Source organism: Crotalus tigris, unplaced genomic scaffold (assembly GCF_016545835.1).
Source record: "Crotalus tigris isolate CLP2741 ecotype Arizona unplaced genomic scaffold, ASM1654583v1 scf7180000018040.1558517, whole genome shotgun sequence".
Taxonomy (NCBI): domain Eukaryota; kingdom Metazoa; phylum Chordata; class Lepidosauria; order Squamata; family Viperidae; genus Crotalus; species Crotalus tigris.
The window spans coordinates 630748-647333 of NW_024096790.1; the positions used below are offsets into that span (position 1 = coordinate 630748).

At 37.5% G+C, this 16586-nt stretch overlaps 1 protein-coding gene across 4 annotated transcripts in view; it reads right to left on the reverse strand.

The window, feature by feature from the left end:
- CCDC88C (coiled-coil domain containing 88C) overlaps positions 1-16586 on the reverse strand; it is a 99322-nt gene that overhangs the window by 74211 nt on the left and 8525 nt on the right. For all 4 annotated transcript variants that reach the window (XM_039346948.1, XM_039346950.1, XM_039346952.1 and 1 more), the window contains one exon: positions 5102-5210. In XM_039346948.1, coding sequence (XP_039202882.1) covers positions 5102-5210 — 109 coding nt within the window. The remainder of the gene's footprint in view (positions 1-5101; positions 5211-16586) is intronic.

Here is a 16586-nt window from a genome sequence, read left to right on the forward strand (position 1 = left end):
GTCTACAGGCAGTCCTTGACTTATGACCACAACAGGCCCCATAATGTCTTGCTAAGCAAGACGTTTGTTAAGTGAATTTTGCTTTATTTTGCAATCTTTTTTGCCAGAGTTATTAAGTTGTTAAGTTAATAACAAGGTTGTTAGGTGAATCTGCCTTCCTTATTAACTTTGCTTGTCAGAATGTGCAAAAGGTGATCACATGGCCCCGGACACCACAACCATCATAAATACATGGCAGTTGCCAAGCATCTGAATTTTGATCATGTGACCACAGGGATGCTACAATGGTCATGAGTGTGAAAAACAGTCATAAATCTCTTTTTTCAGTGCTGTTGTAACTTCAAATGGTCATTATACAAATGTTGTTAAGTCAAGTGTAACCTTGTTCTCTATAAATCCCTGCCATGTTATTAATATATTATTCTGGTAATAGCATATAATAATCAGAACCAGAATTTTCCAGTTAGTAATGAATATGGCTTCAAATTTCTATGTATTGTAGACTTATACATTAAAGCTTCCAAATTCTTGACAACCACTAGATCAGTGGTTCTCAACCTTTCTAATGCCACGACCCCATAGTACAGTTCCCCATGTTGTGGTGACCCCCAACCACTTATACATCACCGGGTGCCAGGGCGTGGCCAAAGAAAAGGGGGGAAAATGGCGGACAGCCTTGTTTGGCGACCCCCGTGAAATGGTCGTTCGACCCCAAATGGGGTCCCGACCCACAGGTTGAGAACCACTGCACTAGATGGTAGCAAAGGGGATTCTCTGAATTTTTGGCTGCCATTTAGGGGATACCTGTATTAAGTCAGCACAGATCTGGTAACCTTAAGACAGGGTCTTCAAACTTGGCCCTTTTATGACTTGTGGACTTCAACGCCCAGAATTCCTCAGCTAGGCACTGCCATCCCTGCCTTAAGGTGTACTATTTCTGATTCAAAATTTTGCGTTTAAGGAGCTATTTGATTTCATAGCCATGCTAGTATTTTTTTAAATTCATACATACTGAAAAATATTAAATATGGGCATTCTATCACTCTGGATGTTAACATATTAGGAAAACTAAAATTGTTCTCTAAGGAGGGGTTAAAATATAAAGAGGCTGTTACAAATTACTACTTCTTAATTTCACCTACTACAGAACAACACAAGCTGGAAAAGTCTCATTTTCTTTGCCCAACTGAGCAATAAATCAGACACGGAAAAACGTCACCATTCAAATATACTGCAGGTGAAAACTTCCCTTGAGGAAGTAACATAGTCTACTTCTATTGATTAAGAACCTCCAAAATTATTTCTATTCTTCAATTTAAATCAAGCACATTTTCACATAGTAACCGGTTCACCTCTAGCTAGTAAAAAAAAAAAGTAGTATTTTTTTTTAAATTTCAGAGTTTTCTTTTAGAAAGAAGACTAAAGAGCCCAGAAAAAGTTAAAGAATATTTGCTTAAGAAAGCAGCAAATGGCACAATTATTTTACACGTAGTGCAAAATGTTATTTATTTTTTCAAGAAATAAAACTGGATGCAGAATTTGAAAAATGTTCCATATTTTCACTTCACTTTTAAAAAAAAGGGGGGGGGGAGCTAAAATATTTGCTTCTGGATAATGCCTGAGAAAACAAAAAGCCATTTCGGAGAGAAAGGCACCAGCTTGACAAAGCAGTAATATAATTAAACATTTGGAGACAGATAGGGAATGTAAAGAAAGAAAAACATGCCCGATCTTGCTATTGGGCCTCCAGCTATTACAACGTAAAGATTTTTCTATTCACTTTACAACTAGATTTATGAGATTGTAAAAATTAGGGCAGCAGCCTGGAACTGGCAAGATGCTGGAACTCAGTTGACCTTGAGATAAAAGTCAACATTTCCGTAAGTATTGGTCAGAAATAGTGCAGCGGAATCTCCATTTTGATAGCAATCTTGAATGCAAAATAATATCCTTGACAGCAGGATTGCTGTTCCTTAACAAATTTGATCCACATTATCATCGTTCCCATTGTTCAATTTTGCTTTTCTGCATAACTCAGGGAATAAATACAAAGGATTCATGATCCAGAAATAAATTAAATCACTCCATTCTTATTTCTGGTTTCTTAATTACTATATGGCAGAAACAAGAAAACATATGTGATCTTTTCAGAGGGACAAAATTCTGTGGCCAGAATTAATTTACACTTATTTTAAAGTCCAATCAACTAGGAGTTTCCAAAAGATATATCAGCTGACAACATCTGCTGCATTATGGGAACACTTATAATAAATGCAAACTACGGATGAAGAATAGGCTTGTTCCCAGAGACTGTACAATAGGAGTTCTCCATATGACTAAAATTCATCTACTATTGCCATGGATACATAAAAATTAACTCTTCAACCTGTCAGCTACTATATATAGTATTATTTATTATCAGTTCTGATCAACTGCTTTAAAAGTTAGTTTTAAAAGCATTCCTGCAATTATATTTTCAAGCACTATATTCAACTTATATTGTTTTAATTATGATTTTTTTACTGATGAAGAAATCAATAGAAATTTTACAAGGCAAGAAAATACACATTTTAATACTTTTGAGCTTAGCACATATTGTCTTCTGCAGAATATAAATTGACCCTGAGGAAGACACAGAGTTTTAACAAAGGGTAAAGTCACTGAAAAAAAGGAATAACAAGATGAAACATCAGCATACAATTCCATAAAAGGTACCCAGACATACTAATATTTTCTTCATGGACAAAGAAGACTGCAACTGCATTTTTTATTATTTGGGCAGAGTATGATATTCAAAGCTATAAAATAAGATACTTTGTCAAAATGTATTAGAAATTCAGAATAGGGAAGCTTCAAAATTAGCTGACTATAGAACTACTGGACAGCCATTTGTCTGAAATGGTGTAGGGTTTCCTGCCTGAGCAGGGGTTGGACTAGATGACCTCCAAGATCCCTTCCAACTTTTTAAAATTATTATTATTATTATTATTACATCCCCAAATATGTGAATTAAATGAAAAAAAGCAAAGACATCTTTGAATCATGTTTAACTTTGGGTGAATGTCTGAAAATATCCATGGAGATTTCTAGATAACAGTACGAAAGTGGCTTGCTACTGCCTTCTTTTGGATTTTTTCAACTTCTACTCCTATCTTACAGTTTCCCATCCAAACACAAGCCTTACTTAGAATCCAAAACTAGAGAATTTCAGTCAGGTTTAAAATTAAGCCTGTGCATATTAATTACAAGTAAAGTAGCATAAAACTAATGTAGGTTATTTTTTATTTTGTTATTAATTCAGTCTAAATTAGAGTCAGGAAAAGTAAAATCAATTGGATTTGAGCAACATTATGCTTCGAATTTTGATTCCAGCCTTCTCTTACATAAAACAACAGCTTTAGAGCCACCACCCATCTCTATGAATGTACAGAAAAGTTGTAAGGGAATGTGTGGATGACCTTGAGGGATGAGGGGAAGAGATGCTTCCTAGGAAACAATCAGACAAGAGAGGGAGGAGCCCCCATTGGCTTTGTGGTCATAGAAAGAAACTTAGAATAAGTCCTGCCCTAATGGATCAAAGCAATTAAAAGAGATGATGGGATGTTTGTGCCTTCAGTCTTGCACGATTCTGTTAATGTAGCCTCACCATAAACTAGAATTAGCTCATCTAGTCATGTTTCCTGTCTGGTTTATCTGCAAGGGCTGACAAGAGTACAGGAAGTTTTTTAAAGGATATAATTCTGAATAGAGATAATATTCTTGGAAGTTAAAATCATACCTCCTTTTAGGACTCATATTCTGATCATTCTGGTAACAAAGAGACTTATCAAGACTTTATACAGGAATAAGTTTAATAACTTGAATTGAGACAAAGTTAAATTTACAAATTAGCTCATTATAGTTTATTGGATTATATTTCGGATAATACAGAAATCAGGATTTCCCCAACAATTTAAATCTAAGTGTTAGCACTGATGAAATAATGGTAGACTGTGTTGTAGCAATTAATTTCCTGAACAATCTGAAACTAAAATATACACTGCTGGATAATTTGAGTGGTATGAGCTTAAGACTGTTCAACCATAAAATAATTCTCCAGTTCTAGATGTGCTTATCCAAGTGAAGAGTAAATGTTAGATAAGGACAGTGATTTGCTCTAGTTAATAATAACATATCATTATGATACTTTATTTAACTTTAAACTGCCAATACCACCTCCATACAGAGGCATTTAGTTATGCAGGTTTTATTTTAGACTTGACATTAGAGTTTAACATTTAAAAAAAAATATTAATAGTTGTCAGTTTTATATAACTTCACATGACTTTTACAGAAAAAGACTGACATTATTCATTATGTAAATTTAGCCTGAAACTGGGTCTATAGCTCAACTGGACCAGTTATACAATCTAAAAATATACAAGAAACCTTATATTCACATTCTTAATCTGCTACTGATATGTGATTTCCATGTAGTCTTTCAGTCTAAATGCAACTCACATAATGACTTAACTAAGAAAACAAAGGAAATAATTGCTTTCTGGCTCAACAATGGATGCTCTGATAGACCATTCTTGGACTTTAGTAAGCCAAAATGTCAATGTTTCCAGATTGGCTGTGCATGAAAAATAGAGTGTGAAAAGATTTTACTGCAGCAAATTCAAGGTACATTTCAAAAGGCAATTGGATTTTCTTGGGTTTTTTTTTTCTCCCTTGAAAATGTTTTGCTTTTCATCTAAGAAGCTTCTTCAGTACCTTTTTTTCAGGAAAAAAAAACAACAACCAAGAAAGTCCAGTTGTCTTTTGAAAAGCACTTTTGGGGCAACCATGACCTGGATGATTGAGAATCTCCAAAGACATGCAGCAAATTCACTGTAATCTGTATTATTGTCTAAAATTAGTCAATAGGCATTATCTACCTGAAATCATCCCCATGGTAGAAGCAAATGTCTATACTTTTATAGGACTCAATATTTTTCCTAAGAACATTAATTGAAAATTTCAGCGAACACAGCTTTCTCTGGTCTTTCTTTCTACAAAATGTTTTATGATATTTTTCTGGAAGGTGGTATTGCAGATAAATACTTGTATATGCATATACCTGATAATAGGTTTTGATGTTCCTGACCAAAATAGTGAGGTTTTGAATCCGTAGGTTTACATCATTGTTGACATGCTCATTGAAGCGCTGGTTTGTTGGGCGTGGATCTCTATAAGAAAAAGATTAGGATTTAGAACAGTTACACTAATTTGAAAATTAAACAGATTAAAATATTATTAAAACATTTCCTGGCTTAAACGTCTTCACTCTAACCTGATGATCAAAATGTCTAGGAAGGTTCACAGAATGGAGTGATAGGATTCTAGTTAAGGAGGTAAGACTCATGGGTCTTATCCACTTCATCTAACTATTACACATATGCAATTGGAGAACTTGGATATCCAACCTTAAATATGCTACAATATAACTCCCGTGCTCTCAGAGTTGTAGTCTGTTATTGCTGAAAGGTATCAATGTAGAAGGCACTGAATGATGATAGTTCAGAAATGTTAGTGTAGTCTAGTCTTTTTCTCAATGCGGTAGTTTCACTGTGTACATAGTATTTGTACTACTCCCAAATTAATCTACAGTCCTGGCATTCCCTGGTGATTTCCCATCCAAATACTAAAACAGGCTCAACTTTTAATGGTTTCTAAACTCACAAGGCTTGCCCCAATCTTCTTCCCCATGTACTTGTTTCACTACATAGACCAAATTTTCATTGATGGGGTATCTTGTTAAAATTCCATTTCCCATCTGCGCACTATAAATCATACAAGTTGTATAATTAATTATATACCCTGTATGTATATTGGCTCATATATCAATCACATTAGGCTCCAGCTTTCGTCTAGACCAGTATTTCTTAATCTTTGTTGAGTTTGAGATGTATGGACTTCAAGGCTACACATCTGGATTTGTCGGGGTTGGGTAACATTGTCTAGATCAACATTAATGATAGTGAGCAGTATCAATATAGTCTGCAGATGAAAGGATGTGATTTTTTAAAATAATCAAACGAGTAACCACTTAACAAGCAATAGTGGTGCTTATTGTCCACTTTTTGAAATCACTGAAGAGCTAGTTCATACCTACAGTCTGAATATAAGTTCTTAGATCCATGTTTCTCAAATGTGACCACTTTAAGATGGGTGGACTTTAACTCCCAAAATTCTAGGTGTTGGCCATCTTAAAGTGGCCAAAGTTGAAAAACATTGCCCTAGATCACCCCACTATATTAGCATGTAGATCAGGCAAAGTGACTTATTATATCTAGCTAATTATATTTACAATGCACAAAACCTAATCACAATAGTAGTTAAGTAATAAAGCTTAAGAGCAATTTGTATAATAATGGCAGATATTCACTTTGAATAATGCTTGGTTTAAGTTAAACCACCTTTTCTAATTTATTTGGAACTTTCATTCAATAATTAGAATGCTAGACTATGATTGTGAAGGCCCAAGTTCAAATCCTCACTACAAAATTCACTGAATGACTTTGGGTCAGTAATCACTCTCATTCCAACCTGTTCCATTATTGTAATCTGAGAGAAGATGGGATGTAAATGCAACAAATTTACTTAATCACAGACTTTGTTATAATCCTTTCACCAAGTCTACTGACTAAAGTATATGAAACTCCAGTTAGTAATTTAGTTGCTAATTTATAAAAAATATTCACGAACTCTATAAAAATTTAGCCTTGGATAAATATAATTCTCCATGATGATGGAGAAAGAAATGCTGTTGCAACCACAGTAGCTACATGAATGGTGAGGATGGAGACCTGCCCAAAGCTGGCAGAAATTTTTTTTCCTGCCCTGCCCCAGGCCACTGCCTTAACAGGAGGCATTAAGTATGCAGACAAGTGAGGAAGGCAGTTATTCACTAACAAAATAAAAGCTGTAATTAAGAGACCTTTAATGCAATTCATCTACATGACAGAAATCAAATTCAAAATAATAATTTAAAGACTTGTAGGAAGAGATGGCAAAAGCAGATGCCTTAGGCTTTCAAAAGATGTCTGAAAAAGATTACTACTTAAAACTTTGGATTCTAGCAGCTTCACTGCAAAAGATACAGCTTGGCCATGAAGCAACAAAATTGACTGTCAACCCAAAATTCCTCTTTTCTCTCAGAGACCTCAACTTTATTAAATTCTAGCCAAAAGGACTGCCATATCCAACAGTGAAATGGAAGAACAGAGGTGTTATGAGCAATGTAAGGTATGGAACAAGTAGTTTCTAAACCTGTCATTTCTTTTATCAACCACCAAACTAAAACAATCAATCTTCAGAAAAAGGGAGAAAGACTTCTCTCATACTGTTACATCAACTAGGAAAGCATTAGATACAAAAGGAAAAGTAGCATTCAGGGCAGTCTGGCAGCGAAGGCTATATCATCTCTTTTCTATTAACAAGTCAATAGAAAGAGTGGATTGATTCCATCCCAAATTCTGGGGTTTGCTTCTCTGCTCCAAAAAGCAAGGGTCTGCCACTCATTAACATCAGCATTCTCAAACATGAGGCCCATGGAATATTTTGCACCACCTGGCATTATCTCAACTCGAGCTGGGTCCTGCCCACAACGCCACTCCTCCTCCTCCTCCCTATAGCTTTAGGGTGAGAAGTATGGCTCCATACCCAGGTGGAATAGGCTAAAGCTGTAGGAAGGAATTGCACCACACAATCAAGAGACGGGTTATGACTTTTGTTGACACTTATGCTTTGATGGGCCCTTCTCTTCATAAAAATAACATTATAATAATATTTGTATTTCATATTCTACAATATGATTTTATTTAAAACATTTGCATAGCTACCCAACTTCAACTCTGGATTGTTTACAATCAAGAATATAACACAAAATAAAAGCCAAAAATCAATAACAAAACAAAAAGTCTGGCAATACAGCCATACCTCCCAGAGACAATGAACATTCTTTCCTACTCCTATTTCAACTGCCAACTTAAAGATGTCTGGACTTCAATTCCCAGAAATCTCCAGCCAGGATAAACTGAAGTATGAGTTGAAGTCCGCATATCTTAAAGTTGCCAAGTCTGAAAAACACTCCTGTCCCAAAACCTAGAGAAGAATATCATTTGAAGTACTCTCCTAAAAATTAAAAGGGTGGGGGCCTGTTAGTCCTCCAGGGAGAGGATATCCCATAGAGAAGAGGCTGTAAAGGAAAAGGTATTTTCTGAGGGCCCACAAAATGCCAATGTTTAAGGGAAAGGACCTGGAACATGTCCGCTTCATCTATTCTGGTAGGACCGGATGATATCCTCAGAGAGAGGGAATCCCACAAATATGTAGGGCTTTTAAGGTGATAACCAGTGCTTTGAGCTGCACCCCTGAAGGAAACTGTGAAGTAGTGAGCTTGCACAACAGGGGTGTAATATGAGCAAACTTGGAACACCCAATACTTCAATATTTTCTTTGTATTTCTACAGAAAAATAGTAAATAATATATTTACCTGTACTATTTAATGATAATAATCAATTGTTGCCAATTAATTATATCTGTGGTATATCATCAGAGTTACTATATTGTAGTATTCATATGTCTACAGATTATAAGATAATTGGTTTAGTGTTCAAATGATGTGCTTTTCTTGTGTTTTTTATTAAATGTGTTTAACTGTTATTGTGTTGTCATTACTAGTCAGAAGAGTAGTATCAAAAGGTGGGAATTACTGGTGGCATTTAATATAATAATAACAATAGTAGTAGTAGTAGTAGTAGTAGTAAAGTTGGAAGGGACCTTGGAGGTCATCTAGTCCAACTCCCTGCTCAGGCAAGAAACCCTATACCATTTCGGACAAATGGCTGTCCAGTCTCTTCTTAAAAACTTCCAGTGTTGGAGCATTCACCGCTTCTGGTGGCAGGTTGTTCCACTGGTTAATTGTTCTAACTGTCAGGAAGTTTCTCCTTAGTTCTAGGTTGCTTCTCTCCTAGAACTTTTAATTTGAATAATATGTGCGTTTTATTTGTAGGTTATGTGCTTCATTTACTGGATATATTTTCAAGGCTGAAAGGCAAGGTGTGAAAATAAGAAACTTCTACTTCATTTCATGCCTATGAAGTGCCAAATGGGTACACTGCATCCAGTGACAGAGGAAGCTAGCTCTCATGGTGTTTCCTAGCAGGGCTATGGGTGCAGTTGCCCATTGACCTGCCCCAACAGGGGAGGCACCCACAACTGGAACTTGAGTGCTTGAGGCTTCACCCTTTCCAGCTCCTCTCCACATAAAACTTCACATCTGTCCTGCACCCCCCCCCCCAAGCACAAACTGGAGCAAAGCATTTTCATATGATGCCCCTAAAATATATATACACCCCTTGGTTTTCAGCAAGATACCCTTCCTGGTCAGATCTAAGATGGACTATTTTAAGGCTGCTTCTTCCCTGCTTTTCTCCTGTTGTCAAAAATGCAGCTACTGGCAGAGTTCTTCTAGCAGATGTTTGAAGAAACCTCTATGGATTATTGCAAAGCTGTCTCAGAACAGCTGCTAAACCTGTTAAATATTAGCAGGTGCTGGGCTGCTCACACTCTCAAGGAGTTAAGTATATTTTAATAAATATAGGGGCAGGGTCACGGAGGAAAAATAAACAGAAGTCAAGTGTGACATTAAATCTCTTCATTGTACCATAGCAGTCTTCTGTAAATATCACAATCTTTCTTCCATCTGTATTACTAGTGGTCCCCATGGCTGGAAAAGTTGCTGGAAAAGTAAGGCAAACTGATACCGAATCAATACTACAGTACTCTTTTTAGAAAAAGTAGCTAGGAAAACCACAGGACACTGTTGAATTCCTATAAATCCTCTTTTTTTAAGTTAAAGACGTCTAAAATCGGCAGTAGCAGCAGCAAATGGACCAAATATGCCTTCCTATTCTTCTTTTCTACACAACCACCCTGTGAGGTGGGTTGGGCAGAGAGGGGGGGGGGAGTGAGTGAGTGAGTGACTGGCCCAAAGTCACCACCTGACCTAGAACTCTCTTTCCTGGATTCTAGCCTAGCATCTGGATCACTACACCAAATAACTCTAAATATAAATCCATACTAAGGGGATACAAAAATGGGATGGGAGAAGTACAGACATTTCAAATTGACTACAACATACAAGGTTCACACAGGTTGACTCAATAGCCCACTATCTTTAGGTGAGATGGGGGGTGAGGGTAGGTAGGGGGGAGAGAGAGAACCTTACCTGAAAGCAGCAAATTAGCCAAATCCTACATCTTAAAATGTCAACTTTATTTATTTGGTTAATAGCCAATGGGGCAATATTTATCATTCTGCTTTATTGCAATATGGTAGAAATAATACCAATAGTATCTCTTGTTTTCTTCTGAAGCTCACAAGGGGGGGGGCAGAAATGTCCTCGATAGCATGCATCACTTATGTTAGAGATTTATAAATACATCATATTTACAAATGCACCCAAGTAAACTTTGGACTACAATCAGAGTGTTTCAACAGAGGTGCAAGGGGAAGAGAAATTGGAGGTTTCATATAAAGCAGCCATATCCAACCAGCAGCCCATTGGCTGCATGAGGCCTTGGACAGCTAGTAATGCAGTCTCATAAGATCAAAAACTATTAACACTATTATGTGATTTTTATACATTAATTGTATATTTTATATGTGGCCCAAGACAATTCCTCTTCACCCAATGTGACCCAAACAAGCTGAAAGGTTGGACACCCATGGTCTGAAGCTTAAGTCATAGACTTACGATGTAAAATTCATTGATCCATAAATGGAATACCCTGTTATTTCTGTTGCCTTTGACCAGGGGTGTCCAACTGCCGGTCCGCGGGCCAGTTTCATCATACCGAAGCCGCACCCATCCCATTGCCAGCAATGCAAAAAGAGTCATGGTACGTCACAACACGTCATGTGATGTGGCGAGTTTGACATTCATGCCTTTGACTACGTTAACTGCATCCTGCCAGACCTTGCAATTCTGATGCCAATTTGGCACTTCTAAAAGTAAAACTTCCAAACCACAAGTAATTTGAAATGTTCTGGAAATGTCCTCTTTCAAAGCCAGTACACCCTGAAACACTTTGAAGAATCCCTAGAACAGCAAGACCTAGAGCAGAGATTCCCAACTTTGCTGGGTCCAGGGACCAGTTTCAAAAGAAAAATGGTCTCCCACGAACCGGGTGGGGGATATTTCACGGGCACAATCTAGATCCCGTGCATGTGCAGATGAACTTTGCTGGTTGATCTGCTGGCTCAATTCCCAATAGTCCTCAGAGAGGTACCAGTCAATGGAACGGGAGTTGGAGACCCTGACCTAGAAGGAGAAGCAACCTTCTAGAATTCTCCAGATTATTCTGTTCCTAAGTCAATCAATTGTACATATTGCTAATAGTTTCATGTTTTAAATGTTTCTTTTTATTCAAGATGGTAAAACTAACCAGTTACAATATAAATCTAGCAATATCTCAATATTTTGAATTCCCACATATATTCCATTTAATGAATCACTGGTCCTGTTGTTTGAGCTACAAAAATTAACTTATGACCATTAAATCATTACTTTCTCTTTGCTTGACCTGCTTGCAGGACCACTATTACGTTCTTGTCCTTTTCAAATATTTTGATGTGAAATTCAGAAGCTATTCAATCAAAAAATCCCCTCCCCCAGAGAGATTGAAAGATTATGTAGGTAGTCTTTGACTTACAACCACAACTGGGATTTTCCATTGCTGAGTAAAGTAGTTGTTACCAATTTTACCCTCTCTTTTGCCATAGTTGTTAGTGATTCATATGGTTATTAAGCAAATCCAGACTCCCACATTGATTTTGCTTGTCAGAAGCCTCTTGAGCTGGTCACAAATGTTGATCACATGACCAGGGACTCTGCAACTGCCATCAACACATGCCAGTTGCCAAGTAGGTTGATCACATGACCAAGCAGATACTGCTAATGGTTGTAAGAATGAGGACTGGTTATAAGTCACTTGTGTTAGCGCCATTGTAACTTTGAATGGTCACTAAGTGAATTGTTATAAGTCAAGGATGACCTGTAATTCTGCCATTAGTGCTAGCTTTAGTAAATTTTACTATACTCCATTCTAATTAAAAAAGGACTTCAATTTGATTTTTATTTCAGTTCTTATTGCATCAGACTTAATTGTTCCAAGTTACTTTATGTGTTGCCAAATGATAGCATTTCTAGAAAATTCTGTGCGATATCTACTGGGATGTATAGCACTTTGGAAATAATTCAAAGTACAGAAGATGTTTTAAAAGATAGAGAAATGTGTCACGGTTAGCATTCTTGCAAGCTCTGAAGCACCTTCTCCCAAGTCTGTGTACAGCTCTAGCTTCTAGAGCAGGGGTCTTCAAACACGCTGGCTGAGGAATTCTGGGAATGGAAGTCCACAAGTCATAAAAGATCCAAGTTTGAAGACCCCTGCTCTAGAGCAACAGGTCCTGTCTGGGCTGAACTTTGCAAGAAAAGAACAGGCAGAAAACCCAGGAAAGGGATGGGAAATAATATCCATACTGAATCTCACGGCTTTTCAAATTACTAATCAGAACGTCTATGCCTCTGCAATTAAACTGACTCAAGAGAATATATTACCAACTCATATATTCTTTTGATGTGGAATGATGGTAACAAGCAAGAACACACTATCATTATGATTAATTTTTGTTTGTATTACTTGATGAGCCATTAAAATGTTCACCAAAAGTGTGCCTTTCTATTTCAAGATATACAAGTTTAATCTATTTTTCTGTTAATTCTATTATCAATATAAATTAAATCTAAGAAATTTGTGTGTTTAGCATTTTTTCAAATTAAGAAAGAATATCATTAACAAAGGATGCAATAAAAAGATATATATGGAGTGAGATTCAAGTGAACATTCTGCACCCAGGCTTTTCAGAATGTTAGCACAATTATAAATTTAGGCTACAGACATTCCTCCTAATTGGAATATGAGCTTCCAACATTTTGGCTGAGATTATGAATACTTCTAACATGACTTAGAAGCAGTGGTCTGAAACTTGAAAGACAAGTGTGGCACATCAGTGCAACTATTAAAAGCACCCAAAGTTTATTTCAGGATTTTGTGCAAGCTAAAAAAAATTCAATGCGGTTTCCATGAGCTACATTAAAGATGCAAATTCATTAAGGAGTTAACTTTTTTAAAGCAGCTCAGTCTCCTCCCCCCCCCTCCAGAAGGCGAAAAAAGTGCTCACTATAATCAGTATAGCTAAGGTGACCAACTTTTTTACAACAAAAAGGAGGACACAAATAAATTGAAGAAAAAAATATCGTAAATAAAAGAAACATTGTATTTATTGCAACAATAATACAGAATACACTATAATATGATAAATGCATAATAAAAACATTAACAATAACATTTTATATTGTAATTATGCTTACATGCCTATTAATTATTTAAATGAGTATTTTTCCATTGAATGAATATTTTTTGTCAATGTATCATCTTCTAACAATATATTGGAAATATCTGAACAAGAAATATCCTTCATATTGAATTTTATGGCAAGTGCTGCAGCTAGAGTATCAACATTCAATCTCGATTTCTCACTTGTCCAAAAATCTACACAGCTGGACTGCGGCGGCAGAGGCAGGTGTTGTGAGCCAGGTGCTCCAGGATGGCCACATAGGTGAGGTGGTGGCAGCGCAGGTCAGCACTGCGTAGACCACCAGCTGGTGTGGCCCATGGAAGGTCAACTGCCCGCCGTGCCCCCACCCACAGCCACCCCGCCAGCACCGCTGCCCTGCCGTGGAGAGCCGGCCCCGCGGCTCGCAAAGCACCAGCCGAGCCAGCTCCGGCCCTGCAGCCGTCCCCCAGCACCACTGCCCACCCTGCGCATCCCCGTAGAGCCAGCCCCGTGGCTCGCAAAGCACCAGCCGCGCCGGCTCCGGCCCTGCAGCCACCCCCCAGCCGCCCCCCCAGCACCCCCGCCTACCCTGTGCATCCCTGTGTAGAACCGAACAGGGAAGATCAAGAGAAACTTACCGCTCCAGTCTCCTCCAGCTATCTGCGGAACTAAGTAAGAGATGGTGTAGTTGGGTAGCAGTGAGGGGTGCAAAGTTCCTGCAACTTGCACGTGCAAAGTTTGTCACCTGGGTGTTTTGGCACGCTCAGCAGCAATTCCTATTGGCTTTCACAGCCAATAGGGGGAGTAGCACAGCTCAGGCAAAAGTTGAAAAATACCATCAAAAAAAGGTCCCGGAACACCTTCTGAGCGCTCTATGAGGGAAAAAAAGCCCTGCAGATAAGTCTTCAAATATAGAAAAAGAGGACATTTAGGAAGACATTTTCGAGGGAGGACGGAACTCACAAAAGGAGGACTGTCCTCCCAAAAGGAGGACGGTATATGGAAAAGGAGGACATTTAGGAGGACACTTTTTGAGGGAGAACAGAACTCAAAAAAAGAGGACTGTCCTCCCAAAAGGAGGACGGTTGGTCACCTTAGTGTAGCACACCTATGAATTCAGAGGCATTTCTTCCCAATCATTTTCAGAACATGCACCACCCTAATTCAAGCTGTTAAAACTCTCAGTAAGTAAATACGGTTCAACCTAAACCTTCAGGATTAGGAATTTGTCTTCTGCATCATGTCAGGAAAAGTTATTTAAAGAATAAAAATAAAATAATAAAATAAAATAAAATAAAAATCTTAACAAGGAGACAGCATCTTTCAAAGAATCATTCATATTTTCCAATGTGTGCACCTGTGGGTTCTGCTGGCTATTTAAACAGACTCAGATGGTTGACTGTACTGAGGTGAGGGAGTGAGAATGCAACACAATAGCACAGGATTGAACAAGGAGCCAATATAAACTGTTCTGCTTCTGCTGATATAATCCTCTCACAATAAATTATTTCCGATAGCTAATTTATATTGCTCCTAATAATATCATAGTGCAAACTACTCTAAAAAGACAAATATGTCTAATGTTTGTATTAAAGCAGCGGCCTCCAACCTTTCCAGTTTTGCAGACTGGTGGGGGGGAGGAGAGGGAATATGTGCCCGCTGCTTCCATGGCCCAGTTTTGAACAGGCCCAGGAGTTGGAGATCTCTATATTAAAACATCAACACTGACATATCAATAGGTAAGTTAATAAGATATCTCAGTGTTTGTTAACCTTGGCAACTTGAAGATCGGTGGACATCAACTCACAGAATCCCCCAGCCAGCCAAGCAAACCCCAATTGCCTTCAATTTATAATTTGAATTTCTAAGAACTCATTGCATAATTAGATAAGCTTGTAACCTTGTGCATATATATTTCAAGGAATTCTTTGTATGATGAATCATCTGTGGATATATTTTAGCAGAGCTTTTTTCCTCATAGAACGCCCAGAACGGAGTTTGGCACCTTTTTTGGATGGAACCTTGTAGGGTAGGCAAGGTGGGTTGTATGACGTGTGTGAGTTCCAGCACTTTTTTTTTTTTTAGAAAAAAAGCACTGTATTTTAGTACCCTTGTTCCAGCTGTGCTTGAAAAGCAGAAAGTAAGCATTTTCTGCAAATAAAGTTTCTGGTTCTAAAACTTATTATTATATTTACATCAAGCCTTCCTGCTCAAACAAGCACTCAAGATGTATTATAAGAATAAAAAGCTAGCATTTATTTCAAACAGGCCCATTCAGGGTCTACTAGCTTTCATTAAAGCCCCATGTGAACTTAAGAACAGAACCTAGCGTTAACCAGTATTCATGTGTGGCATCATAAAAGTTCAAAGCATGCATCTTTCATTTGATGTTAAGACAACTGGTAACCTCAGAACATGTTGGATCCAGCATTATTTAGAAGTTGTACATCTTAAGTCATTTAGCTCCAGTTGTCACTGTTTTATGGAACCCACACAACTATCTCTAGCAGCACATTTATTCATTGCACACAACTGATCTTATGTTAAACCTTGAAAAAATTGATAGCCATGTTGTTCTCTGAGTAACCCATGAAATAGTAATGAAGGAATCCAAGAGCACATGACCCTGTCTCAACTACTTCACAGTGCAAACTGAGAACTAACCATCTTCCACGTAGCTTAAATTCATGGGTATTTTCCAATAAATCAATAATTATTGATTATAATAAGACTTTTTAAAAAGTTCCGAAAGGTACAGATTCCCGATAATAAACAAAATAACTTGTTATTCAAAGAGTTTAACAATCCTCTTCTTCGGAAACAATAAAGGAGTTTTAAGTTTTTCAGCTCACCACCTGGGAACTATTTATAAAAGATTAAGAACTGATACTATCGTAATACAGATGACTCTGAAATACTGGAGGGCTAGAAGATTGTCTTACAGTATCAATTTATCTGCTGCTTTTTATTCTGGGTTGAGCAGTTTTGTACCACCGTAGTGGTACTGTTTCTGAGACACTAAGAACTGCTTGTTCAGCTTAAAGTTCTAACAAGTTTTTCCAACCCATTCTTATAGACAACACAAAGAGATCAGTAGAAAAACAGCCATACTTTACTGGCTCTCAAATCTATTCTATACAGATTATTTTGAAAGTGAAGG